General features: G+C 61.0%; 1 protein-coding gene across 1 annotated transcript; it reads right to left on the bottom strand.

Moving 5' to 3' along the window:
- Positions 1–227: 227 nt before the first annotated feature.
- Positions 228–10,121, bottom strand: F2RL1 (F2R like trypsin receptor 1). The gene is made up of 2 exons (XM_002723017.5): positions 9,911–10,121; positions 228–2,387 (listed from the first exon to the last, which is right to left on the bottom strand). Exons 1-2 carry the CDS (start codon positions 9,990–9,992, stop codon positions 1,276–1,278), a joined length of 1,194 nt encoding a protein of 397 aa, XP_002723063.3. The 5' UTR covers positions 9,993–10,121; the 3' UTR covers positions 228–1,275.
- Positions 10,122–15,399: the final 5,278 nt, after the last annotated feature.

The raw sequence follows: 15,399 nt of genomic DNA, 5'->3' as shown, positions 1-15,399 counted from the left end.
AAACTCAAAATCCCCACGTAACTTTTGACCTGGCCACTCCACTTCCAGAACCTTCCCTGCCACTCTCTCTCCACAAAGCCTGCACACAGCGTTCGAGGCAGCAGGGACGGCCTGCAGCACACCTGACAGTCTGCCGCCCTGAACACAGAGGTCTCCCACACGCCCTGAGAACCAACAACCCTTCCCCCGCCCCATGCCTCCCTCAGAACAAAAGGAAACAGCACAGAGACGATTTGTAAAAAAATTCATTTTTTTTATAAATCAGTAGCACAATGAAATAATCATTCTCAAACTGTCACGACCACAGCGGTGCAGTCGGTTTGGAGTCAAGCACCCTCAAAACGCGCCGCAAGCCCATTGTCTCTGGTGTCATTTTCCAAGCAGACGGGGTGCAAACCCAGACACCCTTCCCCCCCCCCCACAGCGAGTGAACACTGACCACAAACATCCCAACAACTCTTTACAACACTAAACGGTGAAGGATACTGCCAGTTGCGGTCTGTAACTCAGACCAGAGTCACTTACAAGTCCAACAGAAGCAGAGTATACAATGTTTAAAATCCTCCAATAGCCAGAAATAAACAAAGCCCAAAGGACTTAAAAGGAAACAATGTATCAAAAAGGCAACAGATTTCATTATGGGGTGAACATAAAAGAGACACAGAAAGTTCTGGGCTTTCAAAAACCATTAGCGCACCGGGAGGAGAGGGGTTCTCCAACCTCCGGGGGCTCCGATCGGCACAGCCTTCCAGACACAGATCCGGGGCTGCTCCAGCCTTAGCTCGCCTGACTGCTTCCCACCTGCTCCGCGGTGACTGCTGATGGCGCAGTGAGAGCACCCGGCACCGCAGCTCACAGACACCGCCTGGGCCCTGGCGCCGGGCGGCTCCTGCACCTCTCCGGGGCTTACATGCCTGTGAGCTCAGCGATCGGGGTGGGGGACCACCACGGGGGCCCTCGGGGCCAAGGAGACCACAGCTGACCTCTGACAAGAGAAATGGCGGCTGGGCCGGGAGTGTGGTCTTCGCGCGTCTGACCTGGTTTCTCCGACTTCCTGAGAAGTCTGCAGCTGGCCACGCAGCGTCAGGGAGCGTCTGGGCACATGGTCCCTGAGGCGGACACTGGCGTCACGTCCCCGCCACGCACGTGGGGACGCACTGGGCCGTGCTGAGCGGCAGGGGCCGGGACCGGAGATGGGGACGCACTGGGCCGTGCTGAGCGGCAGGGGCCGGGACCTGAGCAGTCAGCGGACGCTTGCGCCTGAGCTCTGGGGGCTCAGTAGGAGGTTTTGACGCTGGTGGAGCTTGAGGAGTAGGAGCTGGACTTCCAGGAGACCTTCTGGGAGCTGAGGGACACTTGCATCCGCTTCACGGTCCGCACGCTGCGACACAGGAGCGCGTTCTTGGCGTGGTCCCGGAAGTCCTGCGACACGAAGTAGTAGACGAAGGGGTCGATGCAGCTGTTGAGGGTGGACAGGCAGAGGGCGCCCAGGTAGAGGGCGTACACGTGGCTCTGGCCCCGGGTGCGGATGAGGAAGTAGTGCACCACCAGCAGAAGGTTGCTGGGCGTGAAGCAGATGAGGTACATGGCCAGCACGGTGATGACCAGCCGCACGGCTCTGCGCCGCTTCTTGCCCGAGTTCTCGTCCATGGCCGAGGAGCGGAGCGTCCTGATCATGAGCACGTAGGCGGAGGCCGTGAGGAAGGCCGGGAAGAGGAAGACCCCGATGGCCAGCGAGAGGAAGTAGCTGAACATGTCTCCCACCAGCACGTCCTTGGGCAGCACGTCGTGGCAGGTGGTGATGTTCAGGGCCGGGATGTGGACGGTCTGCCGCACGACGTACAAGGGGATGGTGACCAGCAGGATGAGCAGCCATATCCCCAGGGAGACGCCGAGGGCCAGCCTGGCCGCCCTGCCGGGGTGCACCATGGGGTTCACGATGACCCAGTAGCGCTGCACGCTGAGGCAGGTCATGAAGAGGATGGAGCAGTACATGTTGCCGTAGAAGAAGCCCACCAGCACCTTGCACAGGGCCTCCCCGTACACCCAGTGGTTGCCGTGCACGTGGTAGGCGATCTTCAGAGGGAACCAGAGCACCGACAGGAGGTCGGCCACGGCCAGGTTGGCCATGTAGATCACGGCGGCGTGCTTCTTCTTGCTGCGGAAAATGAAGACCCACAGGGCCATGGCGTTGCTCGGCAAGCCGACCACGAACACCAGCGTGTAGACCACGGGGAGGAAGACGGTGGTCAGCTTCCCCCTGAGCACGGACTCGGAGAACTCGTCCACGGAGAGCCCCGGCTGCACTGGGACGCCCTTCCCAGTGACGGCCGAGGAGCCGGTGTTCCTGCCGATCAGACTCCGCCCCTTAGAGGTCTTGTTGGTCCCTGTGAGAGACAAACAAGGTCATTGCCACGGAGACGCTGGCTCCTGGCTCCTGGCTCCTGGCTCCTCTAGACACAGCGCCCGCTCAGGGGCTCGCTTTGGGGGATGGCGCGACTGGGATGTTCTTGCCTTGGTGCTTTTTATAATACGTGATTTTTTTTTACAACTTATTTATTTAGATTATTTATTTTAGATTTATTTAATTAGAGAAAGACAGACAGACATATCTTCCATCTGCTGGTTCACTCCCCAGATGGCTGCAATGGCCAGGGGTGGGCCGGGCCAAAGCCAGGAGCTTCTTTCAAGTCTCCCACGTGGGCAGCAGAGGCCCAAGCACTTGGGGCATCTTCTGCTGCTCTCCCAGGCCACTGGCAGGGAGCTGGATCGGAAGTGGAGCAGCCGGGACTGGGACCGGCACCGGTAAGGGATGCGGCACGGCTGGCTGCACCACAGCGTGGGCACCGACAAGTGTTTTTTTTACTGGAAGTTCTTGTGAAGCCCCCCAAAACACCGATTTCTGGAAATCACAAAAAGACCAGTCCTATCTCAATATTTTTTTCTAACAAACTGCACCCACCCATTGGCTCTCAACTACTTGGTAGAAATCCATCCAGGCTGAGCGGGAACTGCCTCCCAAGCCCTCGAGAGTGTGAGACAGTACGTCCCGCCCAGCCCCTGTCCCAGGGCAGCCTACGGCCACACCTGTCCCAGAGTTCCACCAGCATACGGGACAGCCCCTCTGCGCCCAGCACGGGGCAGGGATTCCCCTCCTCCGCGCTCAGGCAGACAAGCCCTTTGGCCCCCGGTCACGGGGCAGGAGGGGATGCTGATGACCAAGTCACTCTGCCTTCCAGCATAGCTCCCCCTCCCTCCCCGCAGGATGAGCTTAACCCCAAAACCACAAAGGAATCCACAGGCACACTACCCAAGCAAGCATCCACAGACCACCAGCAGAGGGAGCGAGAGCGTGGGGCGGAGTCAAGAATTCACTTTAACGCCTGAGACCCGGGGACTTCCTGCGGCTACCACCAGAGAGGACAGCCAGCCCCTCCTGCATCTCCCTCAACCCCCCAACCACCCTCCCCACTGCCACCATGCACCCCTCCCTCCCTCCCTCCAGATCCCCTGGGGACCAAGGGTGCTCACCATGGGTGGGGCGCTGGACAGTGATGGGATCCATGACTCACCTTCCACTTGTGCAGTCTGGCAGGTGGCCCCCAGAGAGCAGCCCAAGTCTCGTTTCCCGTAACTGAACCTGGCCTTGCTCGGGCAAGGGGCTCTGCAGGCGTCACTAGGAGCTCTGAGATCACCCAGGGGAGCCTAGCCTAGGACAAGGGTCTCTGAGAAAAACGCAGAGGGAGGTGGAGACAGCAAAGGAGACATAGGACAAAGTGGTGTGAGAACAGACTGACGCCAAGGTCCGGCCAAGGAATTCCAGGAAAGACCAGGATATTTCTAGGAAGGCCAAGTAAATGCCAAGAGCCGCCAGGAGCCGGAAGCATCAGGTGCAGACTGTCCGGGAGCCTCAGAGGGAGTGATTTCAGACTTGCCTCCAGCAGGGGGAGGGAACCCATCCCTGCTACAGGAAACTCACACGCTAGGGGCTAGGGACAAACCAATCGCTACTGCTCCAACTGCATTTGTAAGTTTTCAGATAGAATCCATCATGTTCAAGTAAAAAGGAACATGCCTACACACTACAGTGCCTTTCAAATACTTGATCACAACTTACAGGAAGAAACACGTCCACTCCCAATACATCTATGCATAAAAATGTGTCACAAAAAAACTAGGTCCTCCATCGTATTACCCAGGGTGCATCCTGATATGGTCTATTACCCAGGATGCACCCTGACGCTCTGTATTTCCCAGGGTTCACCCTCATGCTATTTCCCAGGGTGCACCCTGATGGCCTCTATTACCCAGGGTACTCTATGGTGCTATTTCCCAGGGTGCACCCTGATGGCCTCTATTTCCCAGGGTGCACCCTGATGGCCTCTATTACCCAGGGTACTCTATGGTGCTATTTCCCAGGGTGCACCCTGATGGCCTCTATTACCCAGGGTGCACCCTGATGGCCTCTATTACCCAGGGTACTCTATGGTGCTATTTCCCAGGGTGCACCCTGATGGCCTCTATTTCCCAGGGTGCACCCTGATGGCCTCTACTACCCACGTGCACTCTGATGTCTCTCACACTATTCTAGTCCATTCTTACCCAACACCAACCACCACACTGACTTCACTGCATGCTCCACTTATTTGTTTTCCAGAGTAACTAGTTCTCGAGTGCTCCAAGAACTAGCATGCACCTGTGATCCTCGCCCCGGCAGAGCGGCAGGAGTGGCTGTGACAGCGTGCACGTGGCCTGCTGGAGGCGCGGTCCCCAATGTGATGGGACTGAGAGGTGGGTGGGTGCCCTCGGGAAGCAGCCACGCTGGCCTTACAGGGTACGTCAGCTCGCGTGCTGTCACACCAGAGCACCTCCCCTCTTGCCACGTGGCCTCCCCCAAGGCACCTCCTGCCCGGGACACATCGCCAGGCTGTGATGTACCCAGAAGGGCGCTTCCCCAGAGGCTGAGCAGATGGGGCTGCCCGGCCTTGGACGCTCCAGCCCCTGGAATAGGTCTCTTTCCCTGCTTACTGCCGAGACTCAGGCCTTGGACAGTCGGAGTCGGACTGCAGCATCTCCAGTTCCAGCTGTAGAGTCGCTGAACGTGACTGCGAGCCCTGGACCATGCACGCGGGGAGACGCACCACGGAAGGACTGAGCGAGGCTCAGGGGCGCACTCAGCGGCCATTCCTGCCAGGCCATGGGCTTGGCCACCTGACAGCAAACCCACGCCCCGGCAGGGTGACGGCAGTGAGCTCTGGAACATGAAACTGTCTCAGTCCCGTAAGCGTCCCCTCCCAGCAAGGCCCAGCATTGCCTCCAGCCCTCCCAGTCCATGGCGGCCTTGCAGCAGGGACCACTGATACAGCCTCACTGCCAGGCAGTGGACAGAGGTCACCCCCACCAGCCCGTCTCTAAAACCCACGACCCTAACCACGCCAGCCTCCACAGCCTCGCGGGGGCTCCACGCTGCACTCCACAGGGACCCACGCAACTTACAGCTCCAAACAGAATATTCACACTTTCTAATTTGCCACTTTAAAACCCACTCTCTGTAAATGACCTCCTGTGTTTACATCTTGCCTTGACCTGAAGCCCGTCAGGGTCTCTGGGCTCCACCTGACCCCCGACGTGTGGGGCGAGTGGCAGAGCTGCAGCAGCCGCAGTCCCCACAGGAGAAGCCATTCCCCCCGCACCGAGCCTGCTCCATCCAGGGCACTCCCAGTGCGCCACGGTCCACGACCACCTGGCCACGACCACCCGACCACAGAAAACCGAAGTGGAGCTGCTGTGCCTGAGGGTGAGAGGAAGCAGGGAGGTGACCTTGGCAGAAAGAGGACCTGAATCCAGAGCCACTGACCCTGCAGCCGCCATGCCTCCCACTCAGTGGCTGAACCCAGAATCCGGAACTTCCCACAGTCTGGGGGCTGGGGGAGGTCAGGGTGCAGCCTGCAGGGCCTGTGCCTGCCCCGTGGGTCGGCTTACAGACTTGTCTGCGTGCAGAAGGGACGCTGACCCCAATCTTGAGGGCTCCACCCCATGACCTAATCACCCCAGGGCCCTGACATCCAGACAAGCACCCGAACCCCAGCACCCAATCAACAGGAACAGTGGGTGACAGACGCACTGACACCCCGGCACGCAAAGCCCAGGGCCCAGCTTCTCACATGTGAGCTACACAGCGGAAAGTAAGGGTGGGGGGCAGCTCAGATTCACAGCCTTAAAGGACCCATGAGATGATGTCTGACTTCTCGTGGATTGGCCAGGGACACAGCACTGAAATAACACTTAGGAGACAACGAGACATTTAGATGCCGAGTGTTTGATCACGTTAAGGAACTGCTCTCAGTAGGTACCGCAACAGTGCCTGGTTGTGCTTAAGCGAGACCACAGCTGTGGGCACTGCGGTGCGGCCGATTAAGCCGCTCGGGATGCCGTGGCCCCCACCTGCGTGCCATTTGCGTCCCAGCTACTTGGCTTCCAATCCAGTGCCTGGAAAGCAGCAGGTGATGGCCCAAGTGCTTGAGCCCCCGCCACCCGCGTGGCAGATCCGGGTGGAATTCCTGGCTCCTGGCTTGGGTTTGGCCCAGCCTGGGTTGTTGCAGGCATTTGGAGAGTGAGCCAGGGGATGGAAGATCTGTCACCCAGCCTCTCAAATAAGCAACCTTTTCAAAAAATAAATAAATGCCTCATGTGAGTTCACTCTGAAATGTTTTAGGATGAAATTATCCATGAGACCTGTGTCAGGCTCACAGGAGCGGGGTGAGACAGGGCTGGTGGGGACACGGAGGGGCGTGACAGGACAGACGAAGGCCAGAGGCCCTCAAAGGCTACAGCGGCATCCGGCTGAGCAACCTCACTCCCAGCAGACCCCAAAGCAGTGAAAATAGGCCAGGCAGAAACAGGCATACGGAGCATCCCCCTGACAGCGGACAGCCACAAACACCCTCCTATTCACAGACAGGCGGCCAGACCCACACACTGGGCCGGTATCGGGCAGTACTGATAACCTGCTCTGGCCTGGGACATTCAGGAAGCTACTGGGGAGGACACGTGCGGTGCACGGAGTGTGCAGCCCAGGCTGACCCCCGCAGGGAGGCGGGGTGGGCGCGGGGGGCAGGGCTGGCGACCATGGAGGCCCTTCCTTGGGAGACGTGGTGCGGGAGCCCTGTGAAGGCAGCACAGGGTGCAGGGGTGGGAGCGGGCTGGGCATCCCGGGGCGCTGGGGCCAGGGAGGCACGCGTGCCTCACTTCCACGTGGCCAACTCCTCCAGGAAGCAAGCCAGAGAGATCTCAAAACGCATTTTAAACAAGAATGCCGAAGCAGAGAGAAAAGGAGGAGACAAAGGGACCGTGGCTTTGGGTTAGGAATAAGCCATACAAGGAAACTTCAAATCGCTCGCGGAATCAGATAACCCAGGGGCCCGCACTGTGGCGTGGCAGGTAAAGCCACCGCCTGCAACACCGGCCTCCCATATGGACAAGGGTTCAAGTCCCGCTGCTCCACTTCTATGCAGCTCCCTGCTAATGCGCCTGGGAAAGCTGAAGACGACGGCCAGCTCTGACTCAGGTGGGTGCAGCTCCGGGACCCGCACACACCCCCAGGGGGTGCCTATGCTTCCCAGAGATGAGCCGTGCCTCCCCGCTGGCCGTCTCCTTCACCTTATCCTCAATTGCTGCTTGAACTGCAGTCCCCAGACCCAGCCACCCCACGACTTCCACGGCTGACTCACGATCCCTCTGGGAGTACGTGAGGATCCCTGCCTCGCCGCCAGACACAGGAAGCAGGCACCTCCATCAGCCACTTCCCCAGGACAGTCCGCGGCCCCCAGAGTCCATCCCTGCTGCGCTGAAGGGACAGGGCACCATACGGACTGCTGATGGGAACAAGGCATTGGCGGGACGACAAGCTCTGTGGGTGCCATAAAGCACGCTTGTGCTTATGTGCAGAGCCAAATCCAGGAGGGTGCACCCCACGCGTCCACACCACTTCCTCTGGGGAGGAAGACGGCACGGAGGGCAGGGATGACCCCAACACCTCTCAGAGGCATCTCGCAAGGGAAGAGCGCTTGCCCTGGGGCCCAGGGACTCACTTCAGCCCCAGGGCACAAAACCAGTGTTGGTACAAGAACACAGACTGGGAAGAGGACTAGCTCAACACCTTGACACGCAGTCCTGGGTATGGACAATTTCTACACACTGATCGTTGAAGAACAGCTGAGACCACGCGAGGGCCCTGCACGCTTCACAGTCCTGCTGCTCTAAGGAGTTCCACCCAGGAGGACAGAGTGCAGCATCCTCTCTGTTAGACCCCAGTCACACCACTCCAGGACAGAGGGGAAGCTGGGGAGGGCCACGTGCACCCCTCTGGCCCTGCCCTGCCCAGGGAGCCAGGTGCGCCCCTCCCAAGTGCCCTGCTGCCTGCGTTCCCCCACTGCACTCTCCTCCCCCTGCCTTCCCCCACCCTGCTCAGAGCCTTCCCCAGGGAGCACAGGCTGAGACACCCCACCCCCCTGGCTTTGGGTCAATGTCTTCAGTGGGCTCTCACGAGGAGCCGTGTTTTCTTCAGCGCTGGCGCATTGGCGTGGCTCATAAAACCCCAAGCAAGTCAGGTAGACCCCTGAGACACAGGGGCCTGGGGAGGCCGTGCTCCCCCGAAACACCCAGGTGCATTTACACCGCAGTGCCTGCCCCCATGACTCGCCCCGGGGTCCCAGACGGTGCCGTGCAGGTGCAGGCGTGCCGCTCACCTGCTGTCTCACGCCCGTGCGGGAAGATCTTCCGTGGGAGCTCGCGGCTTACACACCACACTCAGCAGCTGAGGTAGGCGCTTAGTTAAAATCCTCTCCTGTCTGTGTGACCACTCAAAGCCCTTTCACAGAGAGCTCATGTCCTCCTCCCTCCACGGGCAACGAGTGGGTGGGTTCTGGGCACCTCCAGGCCCAGGCACGGTAGGCAGGCTGGGTCCAGGCCACCTGCCTGCCAGCAGCGGCTCAGCCCGGCTGTTTCTCACCTGTCACCTGGGGGCCTCTAGGTAAGGAGCCCCCCTGCTGGAGCCGGCGCGGGAGCCCATGGCGGCCCCAGGGCCGGGCAGAGCCGCTGGCCGCCCCTCGGGAGCCAGACTAGGCTCAGGACACAGCGCGGCCGGGGTCCTCGTGCGCTGGGACCCGCTGGGCTTCTCGTCCCCGCAGCGCCCCGCCGAGGAGCGCCATGTGCGGACGGGGAAAGCCCAGGGCCGATGATGAACGACTCAGGTTAACAAGTAACCCGAGGACGTCAAGGCCCCCGCAAGCTCCCGGGACCGCGGGCCCCAGCCTCCCGCTGCGTCAACAGCACCATCAGGGCGCGCTTCCCGCAGGAGCTGCCCGCACCGTCCCAGACCTGCCGCATCCACACCCACGCACGAAAAGTAAAACCAAACCCTGCGCACAGAACCTCTGCCCCGAGTCTAAGAATCCGACGCAGGCGAACGGAGAAGGCAGAGGAACCGACGCGGCCGCGCGCTTGGGGGCGTTCCCCTCGAAACCCCCCGGGGGCAGGAACCGCGCCCTCCGACCCGGCCCGACCGGCGCCTCCCGGAGCGGTCGGCGAAAGCGACAGGCACCTCCTTTCCAACTCGCCTGGGCCGGGCAGGAAGCTCCGCCCGCACTCCCGCGAGGCCCCGGCCCGCCCGGGAGTCGGGCCCCGACTTCGCCCGCGCTCAGCCCCGCGCTCCCGGCCCGCGAGACCAGCTCGGGGCGGCCCCTCGAGAGCGCGGAGGGCGCCCGAGGACTCAGTGTTTGCAAAGAGACAGGCCCGGGGGATCCAGAGTCTGCTCGGGGCGGGCGGGCAGGCAGGGGCGGCGGCCGAGCACCTGGGCGCACGCACCTGCCCCTCGTGCCCGGAGCCTCCCTGGCCCGGCCGAGCCTCTCACCTGGGTCTGTGCCGCTGCAGGAGGCCGAGGCCGCCAGCAGGAGCGCGCCCCCCAGCAGCCACGCCGCACTCCGGACGCGCATCGTCCCCAGCGCTGCGGGCGCAGACTCGAACCCGAGTCCTCGCCGCGCAGGAGGAAGCCAGGCCCCGACGGCCGCGGTGCGAGACTGCGTGCCTGCCCGGGCCGGAGTCGTTTCCGCGAAACCCGAGCCGCGGGCCGCACCTGCGGGAGACCCCGCCTTCTCGCGCCGGCCCCGCCCCGCGCCGGCCCCGCCTGGTCGCCCGCGGTGCCGGTCCTGGCTGGGCGGCGAGGTGGCTGCATTGGAATGCAAATGGCTGGCAGCCTGGAGAGCGGGCTCTCCGGACCTGGACAGTGCCTAGGCCACCGCTGCGCCGCAGGTCGTGGCTGGGAGCCGGGGTCGCCGGGGCGTCGGGGTCCCGCTCTGCGGTCCCCAAGCGGCGGCCTGAGCAACCTCGCACCCCTTCCAGGCCCGCCGGCTCCTTTAAGCTCGGGTGCTGGAGAGGGAACAGGTGAATCAGCTCGTTTTTAATTTTTTTTTTTTTTTTGACAGGCAGAGTGGACAGTGAGAGAGAGAGACAGAGAGAAAGGTCTTCCTTTGCCGTTGGTTCACCCTCCAATGGCCGCCGCGGCCGGCGCGCTGTGGCCTATCCGAAGGCAGGAGCCAGGAGCCAGGAGCTTCTCCTGGTCTCCCATGGGGTGCAGGGCCCAGGCACTTGGGCCATCCTCCACTGCACTCCCGGGCCACAGCAGAGAGCTGGACTGGAAGAGGAGCAACCGGGACAGAATCCGGCGCCCTGACCGGGACTAGAACCTGGTGTGCCGGCACCACAAGGTGGAGGATTAGCCTAGTGAGCCACGGCGCCGGCCCTCATTTTTAAATTTTTATTTTGATTTTGTTTGATAGGCAGAGAGAGATGTTTCCATCCTCTGGTTCACTCCCCAAATGCCTGGGACCACGGGGTGGGGCCAGGCCAAAGCCTGGAACCAGGATCTCCATCCACGTGGGCGGCAGGCACCCTAGCACTTGAGCCATCTCTACTGCCCAGGGTTCTTTAGCAGGGAGCCGGACTATAGCCAGGAACTCAGACCCGGGACAGGGATGGGGTCTGCTCAGCCCACCCTTGCAAGGTGTCCAGTGCGCAACAAACCTTCCCAGGCAGATGTTGTGCCATGTTTCTGACCAGTCCAGATGTGTTAGTAAAAAAGCAGCACTGCTCCCCCAGAAATACACACAGTCCCCCTTTTTCTGCTAGTAAGAGGTCTAATGCCCTTCTGCTTTGAAGGGCCACATCAGCCAGGGAGTCAATCTGGTCTTGCAGGTTTATAAAGGAGGCTGCAACATTTAGTAGCTCCGTATTCAAGGTGTTTGCCAGCTGCTGTTTCTGGGTAGTACCATATGCCAGACTAGATGGTAGCGTTGGGATCCGCATGGAGGAAGGCCTACACTTCCGGGAATGGAGAAGTCCCTACCTCTACTTGCGGGGAAGAAAAGTCCTTGTCAAGGTCCCTGCGGGTGCCTAAAGGTCAACCAGTGAGGATCAGACCCGCCTCAACCTTCAACCCCCACGCCCTGAATCTATAAAAGGAGCCCTCCAACCTCTGCCGCGCGACTTCCCCGGCCCCCGCTCTGTTGCTCTGTTGGGACCGGGGAACCTCGCCCGGGAGCGGAACCCCAATAAAAGCCTGTGAATTAATTGATTCGTCTGCCCGGGATGATCTGTTATGCGCCGGACACCTTGCAACCCTGAGCAGCTGTGGCCTAGGCCTGATGCCACACTGCAGGAGCACTGCCTTGTTGAACCCTGATGATTCTACCTGTTTTACAGCCCCGGATTCGGCGCTCAGAGACGCACTGGGGCTTAGAAGTGTCCGCGCATCTGGACTGCGGCCCCTTCGTGTGACTGCACTCTGGGGACTGCTGCCCCGTGGATGCTCCCATCAGGGGCTCCTCCGCCCCGGAAACCCCAAGCCCAGCGGGCGGCAGGCAAAGGCCCCCCAGAGCCGGTGGGGGTGGGGGTGGGGCATGCACAGGGCCCGCCTCACAGCTCATGTGTCTCTTGATGTGCTTCCAAAGCAGCAGAATAAAACAAGCCGACTGTTAGCCACAGCCCGTGGGTGGGCAGGACTGGGAAAGAGGGGTGTGGGTGGTGGCGGCTGTTCGAGAGAGCAGACAGGTTTTGGTAGCAGAAACAGGCAGCAGTGGCCGGAAGAGTGACCTCAGCTCTGTGGGGGAGGCATTTCCCAACATCCTGCTGGGCCCAGCCAGCCCCTCCTCCGCTGCCTGAGCTGACAGCCACGCCACCACCAGGCTCCCGGGGCCTCTGGAGAGCCCAAGAGTGACCCTGCGGGAGCAAGGTCAGTCAGCTGCTGTGGCCACGATGAAGCCAGAGTCACCACGGCCCCCTGCTCAGGGCTCACCTGTGCGCACGACCCCAGCCCCGGAAGGAGCTCACCTGTGAGAAGGCCCGTGAGTTCCACGTGGGCAGTGAACTGGTCGCAGCGAGCCCCAGCGAGCTCAGGGAGATGCGCTGTGTACAGCGTCTCGGAAGCAGGCCGGCTCAGCCGCATCCCCAAAGACACCCAAGTGGACAGCTGGTTTTCTGCCCCGTCCTCGACCCAACAGAAGGGCTTGCAAGAGCGGGGAGGGAAGAGGAGCAGGGTCCCGGAAGGCACAGTGCTCCCCAAGTAACAGTAACGGAGGAGCTAACCCCGCCTCCGGGACAGGACGGTGACAGCCACAGTGCTGTCTCAGGCGGGTTCTTGGGGGAGCACCGACAAGCCTGGCCTTTGACATCCAGCAGCCCCGTGGCGGCTCTGGCTTCTGCCCTGGCTTCTCTGGCCGACATCTGGCCCCACACCGTCATCGCGGCTTCCTCCCCCTCTCCAAGGAGACTTCCTCACAGTCCGCCTGCAGCCCAGTGCTCAGGCTGCGGGCGCCAGAGGAGCCGGCTCTCCCAGCAGCTCAGCAACCTCACCGAGCAGGCCCAGGGCCTGCCGAAGCCCCTCCCCGGAGACACCACCTGTGCCGTGTGCCTCAGCCTCCCACGTCCCAGGTCCCAAGTCTCAGGTCCCTTCCACAGTGTGGGGCTGACAGGTGACCCCGAGTGTCCAGTTAGCAGGGCTTCTCGCAAACACCGTCCTGGTCCTTCCGGGGCAGTCGTCCCCTCAGAGCGCGGAGAGCAGCCTGCAGCCACCCCCCTCCCCCCAGCTTGCCCTGGGCTTCCTCCGAGTCTGCTCTGAATCACCAGACTCCCAGGGGAGCTTCTGTAGGGAATTATCCCAGGAATGCGCTCTCCCCCAGCAGCCCCCTGCAAGGCCAGGCCTACCCTCTGCTGTTTCTCTGTGGCTCTGAGAGGGCTGCTGGTGCTTTTCCGATGCTGGCTCATTCGCCCGGAGCGCTTGGCTGCCGCGGCTCTGCGCACAGCCCAGAGCAACGGGCCCCGGCCTCCGGGAACTGTGCAGCTCCTGGAGGACTGTGGAGGCAGAGGGAACAGCATTCGATTCAGACGTTCTGGAACCACCCATCGGACTCCTCACTCTTCCTGGAGTAACCAACTCTGGCTCTTGGTCCTGATCACGCACAGAGCGAGCGAAGGTCACACATGTGCTCACGCGTGCCCGGGGCCGAGGTCAGCAGACCCTCTCTGTGTGCCACATCACCCACGGGGGCAAATTCGGCCTGGGAAATGGACCCACAATGCCGTTCTGGTATAACCAGCATCCTCGCCTCCGCTGATTACCATGGCCTTGGCACTTGTCTGTCCTGTGTCCAGAACCATGCACGTGGCCTTCTCTCGACGGGTGCCCATAGTGACCCTGTTAAGCTGGTGACACCAGCACCCCATGTCAGAGTGCTTGCCTCAGTTCTGACTGCTCCACTCCCGGTCCAACTCCCTGCTAACATGCACCCTGGGAGAGCAGCAGAACACGGCCCAGGCACTGGGGCCACTACGCCAACGTGGGAGACACACACGGAGTTCCCGGGTCCTTCAGCCTGGCCCAACACGGGATCTTATGTCCATCTCGGGAGCAAACCAGATTGAAGATCTCTCTCATGGCCTCTTCCTCTTCCTGTCACTTTGCTGGCTGAATAAATAAATAAATTTTTAAAAATACAATGTCCATAAGATCACCTTCTTACTTAAAATAGTATTGTGCTCCCCACCTCCAAGTGAACACTGAAGTCTGTCACAGGTTTCCCCTCATGTCCCCTCTTCCCTGTGCACACGCATGCACACACACACACACACGCACAGGACCCCATGCGCAGAGGACCCCAAGCACACACATACAAACACACACGCACAAAGGACCCCCTGCACACACACACACACATACACACACACAGGACCCCAAGCACACACACACACATACACACACACAGGACCCCAAGCACACACACATACACACACATGCACACAGGACCCCATGCACAGAGGACCCCAAGCACACACATGCAAACACACACGCACAAAGGACCCCCTGCACACACACACACACATACACACACACAGGACCCCAAGCACACACACACATATACACACATGCACACAGGACCCCAAGCACACACATGCACACACACAGGACCCCATGCACGTGCATATGCACGCACACACACCCGTCCCCTGGGCCACCGTACTCCCTCCCTGTGTGTCCCTGCCCCTCCTCTGCACTTGTTCCTACACCTAGGACACTTCTCTCTCCAGTGCCTCTGCACCCGTCTCTCTGGGGTCTTGGTTTACTTGGACTTAAAGTCTGGGACCCCTGGACTTAAGTGCCTCTCTCACCTGGCACCTCTCGGCATGGCACCACAGGGCAGGGGTCTGGCCAGGAGCCAGACTAGACTGGCAACGGTATCTGCCGTCTACATAGGGACTTTCTAGAGCAAAGATAAGCTCTGGTGTTGACCCCTGCGGCCATCCGTGGCCAACCCAGGAAGGACCCAGTGCCAGCTCCCATGCCTGTGATGGCTTCGTGAGCAGAGTGCAGGACGGGCTGGGGTGTGGGCCTGGTCACTGCACCTGCTGGCCGAGGGAGGGGTGTGGATGCGCTGAGGACATGACGCCCACGAGGGCAGCAAGTGCAGGGCTGGCTCCCTCTTCCCTTCCCCGGGTTCCTCTCCCATTCTTCCACCTGCAGCTCCTAGCTGATGAGGTCTTTCTCTCTGGACCCCAGCAGGGCCATCCTGCCCGCTCTGTGGTGAAGACAGGGTGCAGAATGCATGGTACAACCTCCAGGGGCTCTGCATGCCCATGGGAGACATACACCTCCCCAGGCACAGAGCAGGGAGGCTGCGACAGCCCCCCATGGGGGAGGCCAATGAGGGGTTAGGAAGGCAAGAAAGGGGGGAAGAAAGAAGGGCAGGGGGAGATGGAGGAGGGGGATGGAGGAGTGAGGAGGATGGCAGGAGAGATGGGGGGAGAGAGAGGGAGAAGAGGGGGAGGGGGAAGGAGGAGGGAGGTAGGAAG

The sequence above is a fragment of the Oryctolagus cuniculus genome, chromosome 14, assembly GCF_964237555.1.
Source record: "Oryctolagus cuniculus chromosome 14, mOryCun1.1, whole genome shotgun sequence".
NCBI classification, from domain to species: domain Eukaryota; kingdom Metazoa; phylum Chordata; class Mammalia; order Lagomorpha; family Leporidae; genus Oryctolagus; species Oryctolagus cuniculus.
The sequence above is the reverse complement of the archived record's forward strand: the minus strand, read 5'-3'. Positions and strand labels throughout refer to the sequence as shown.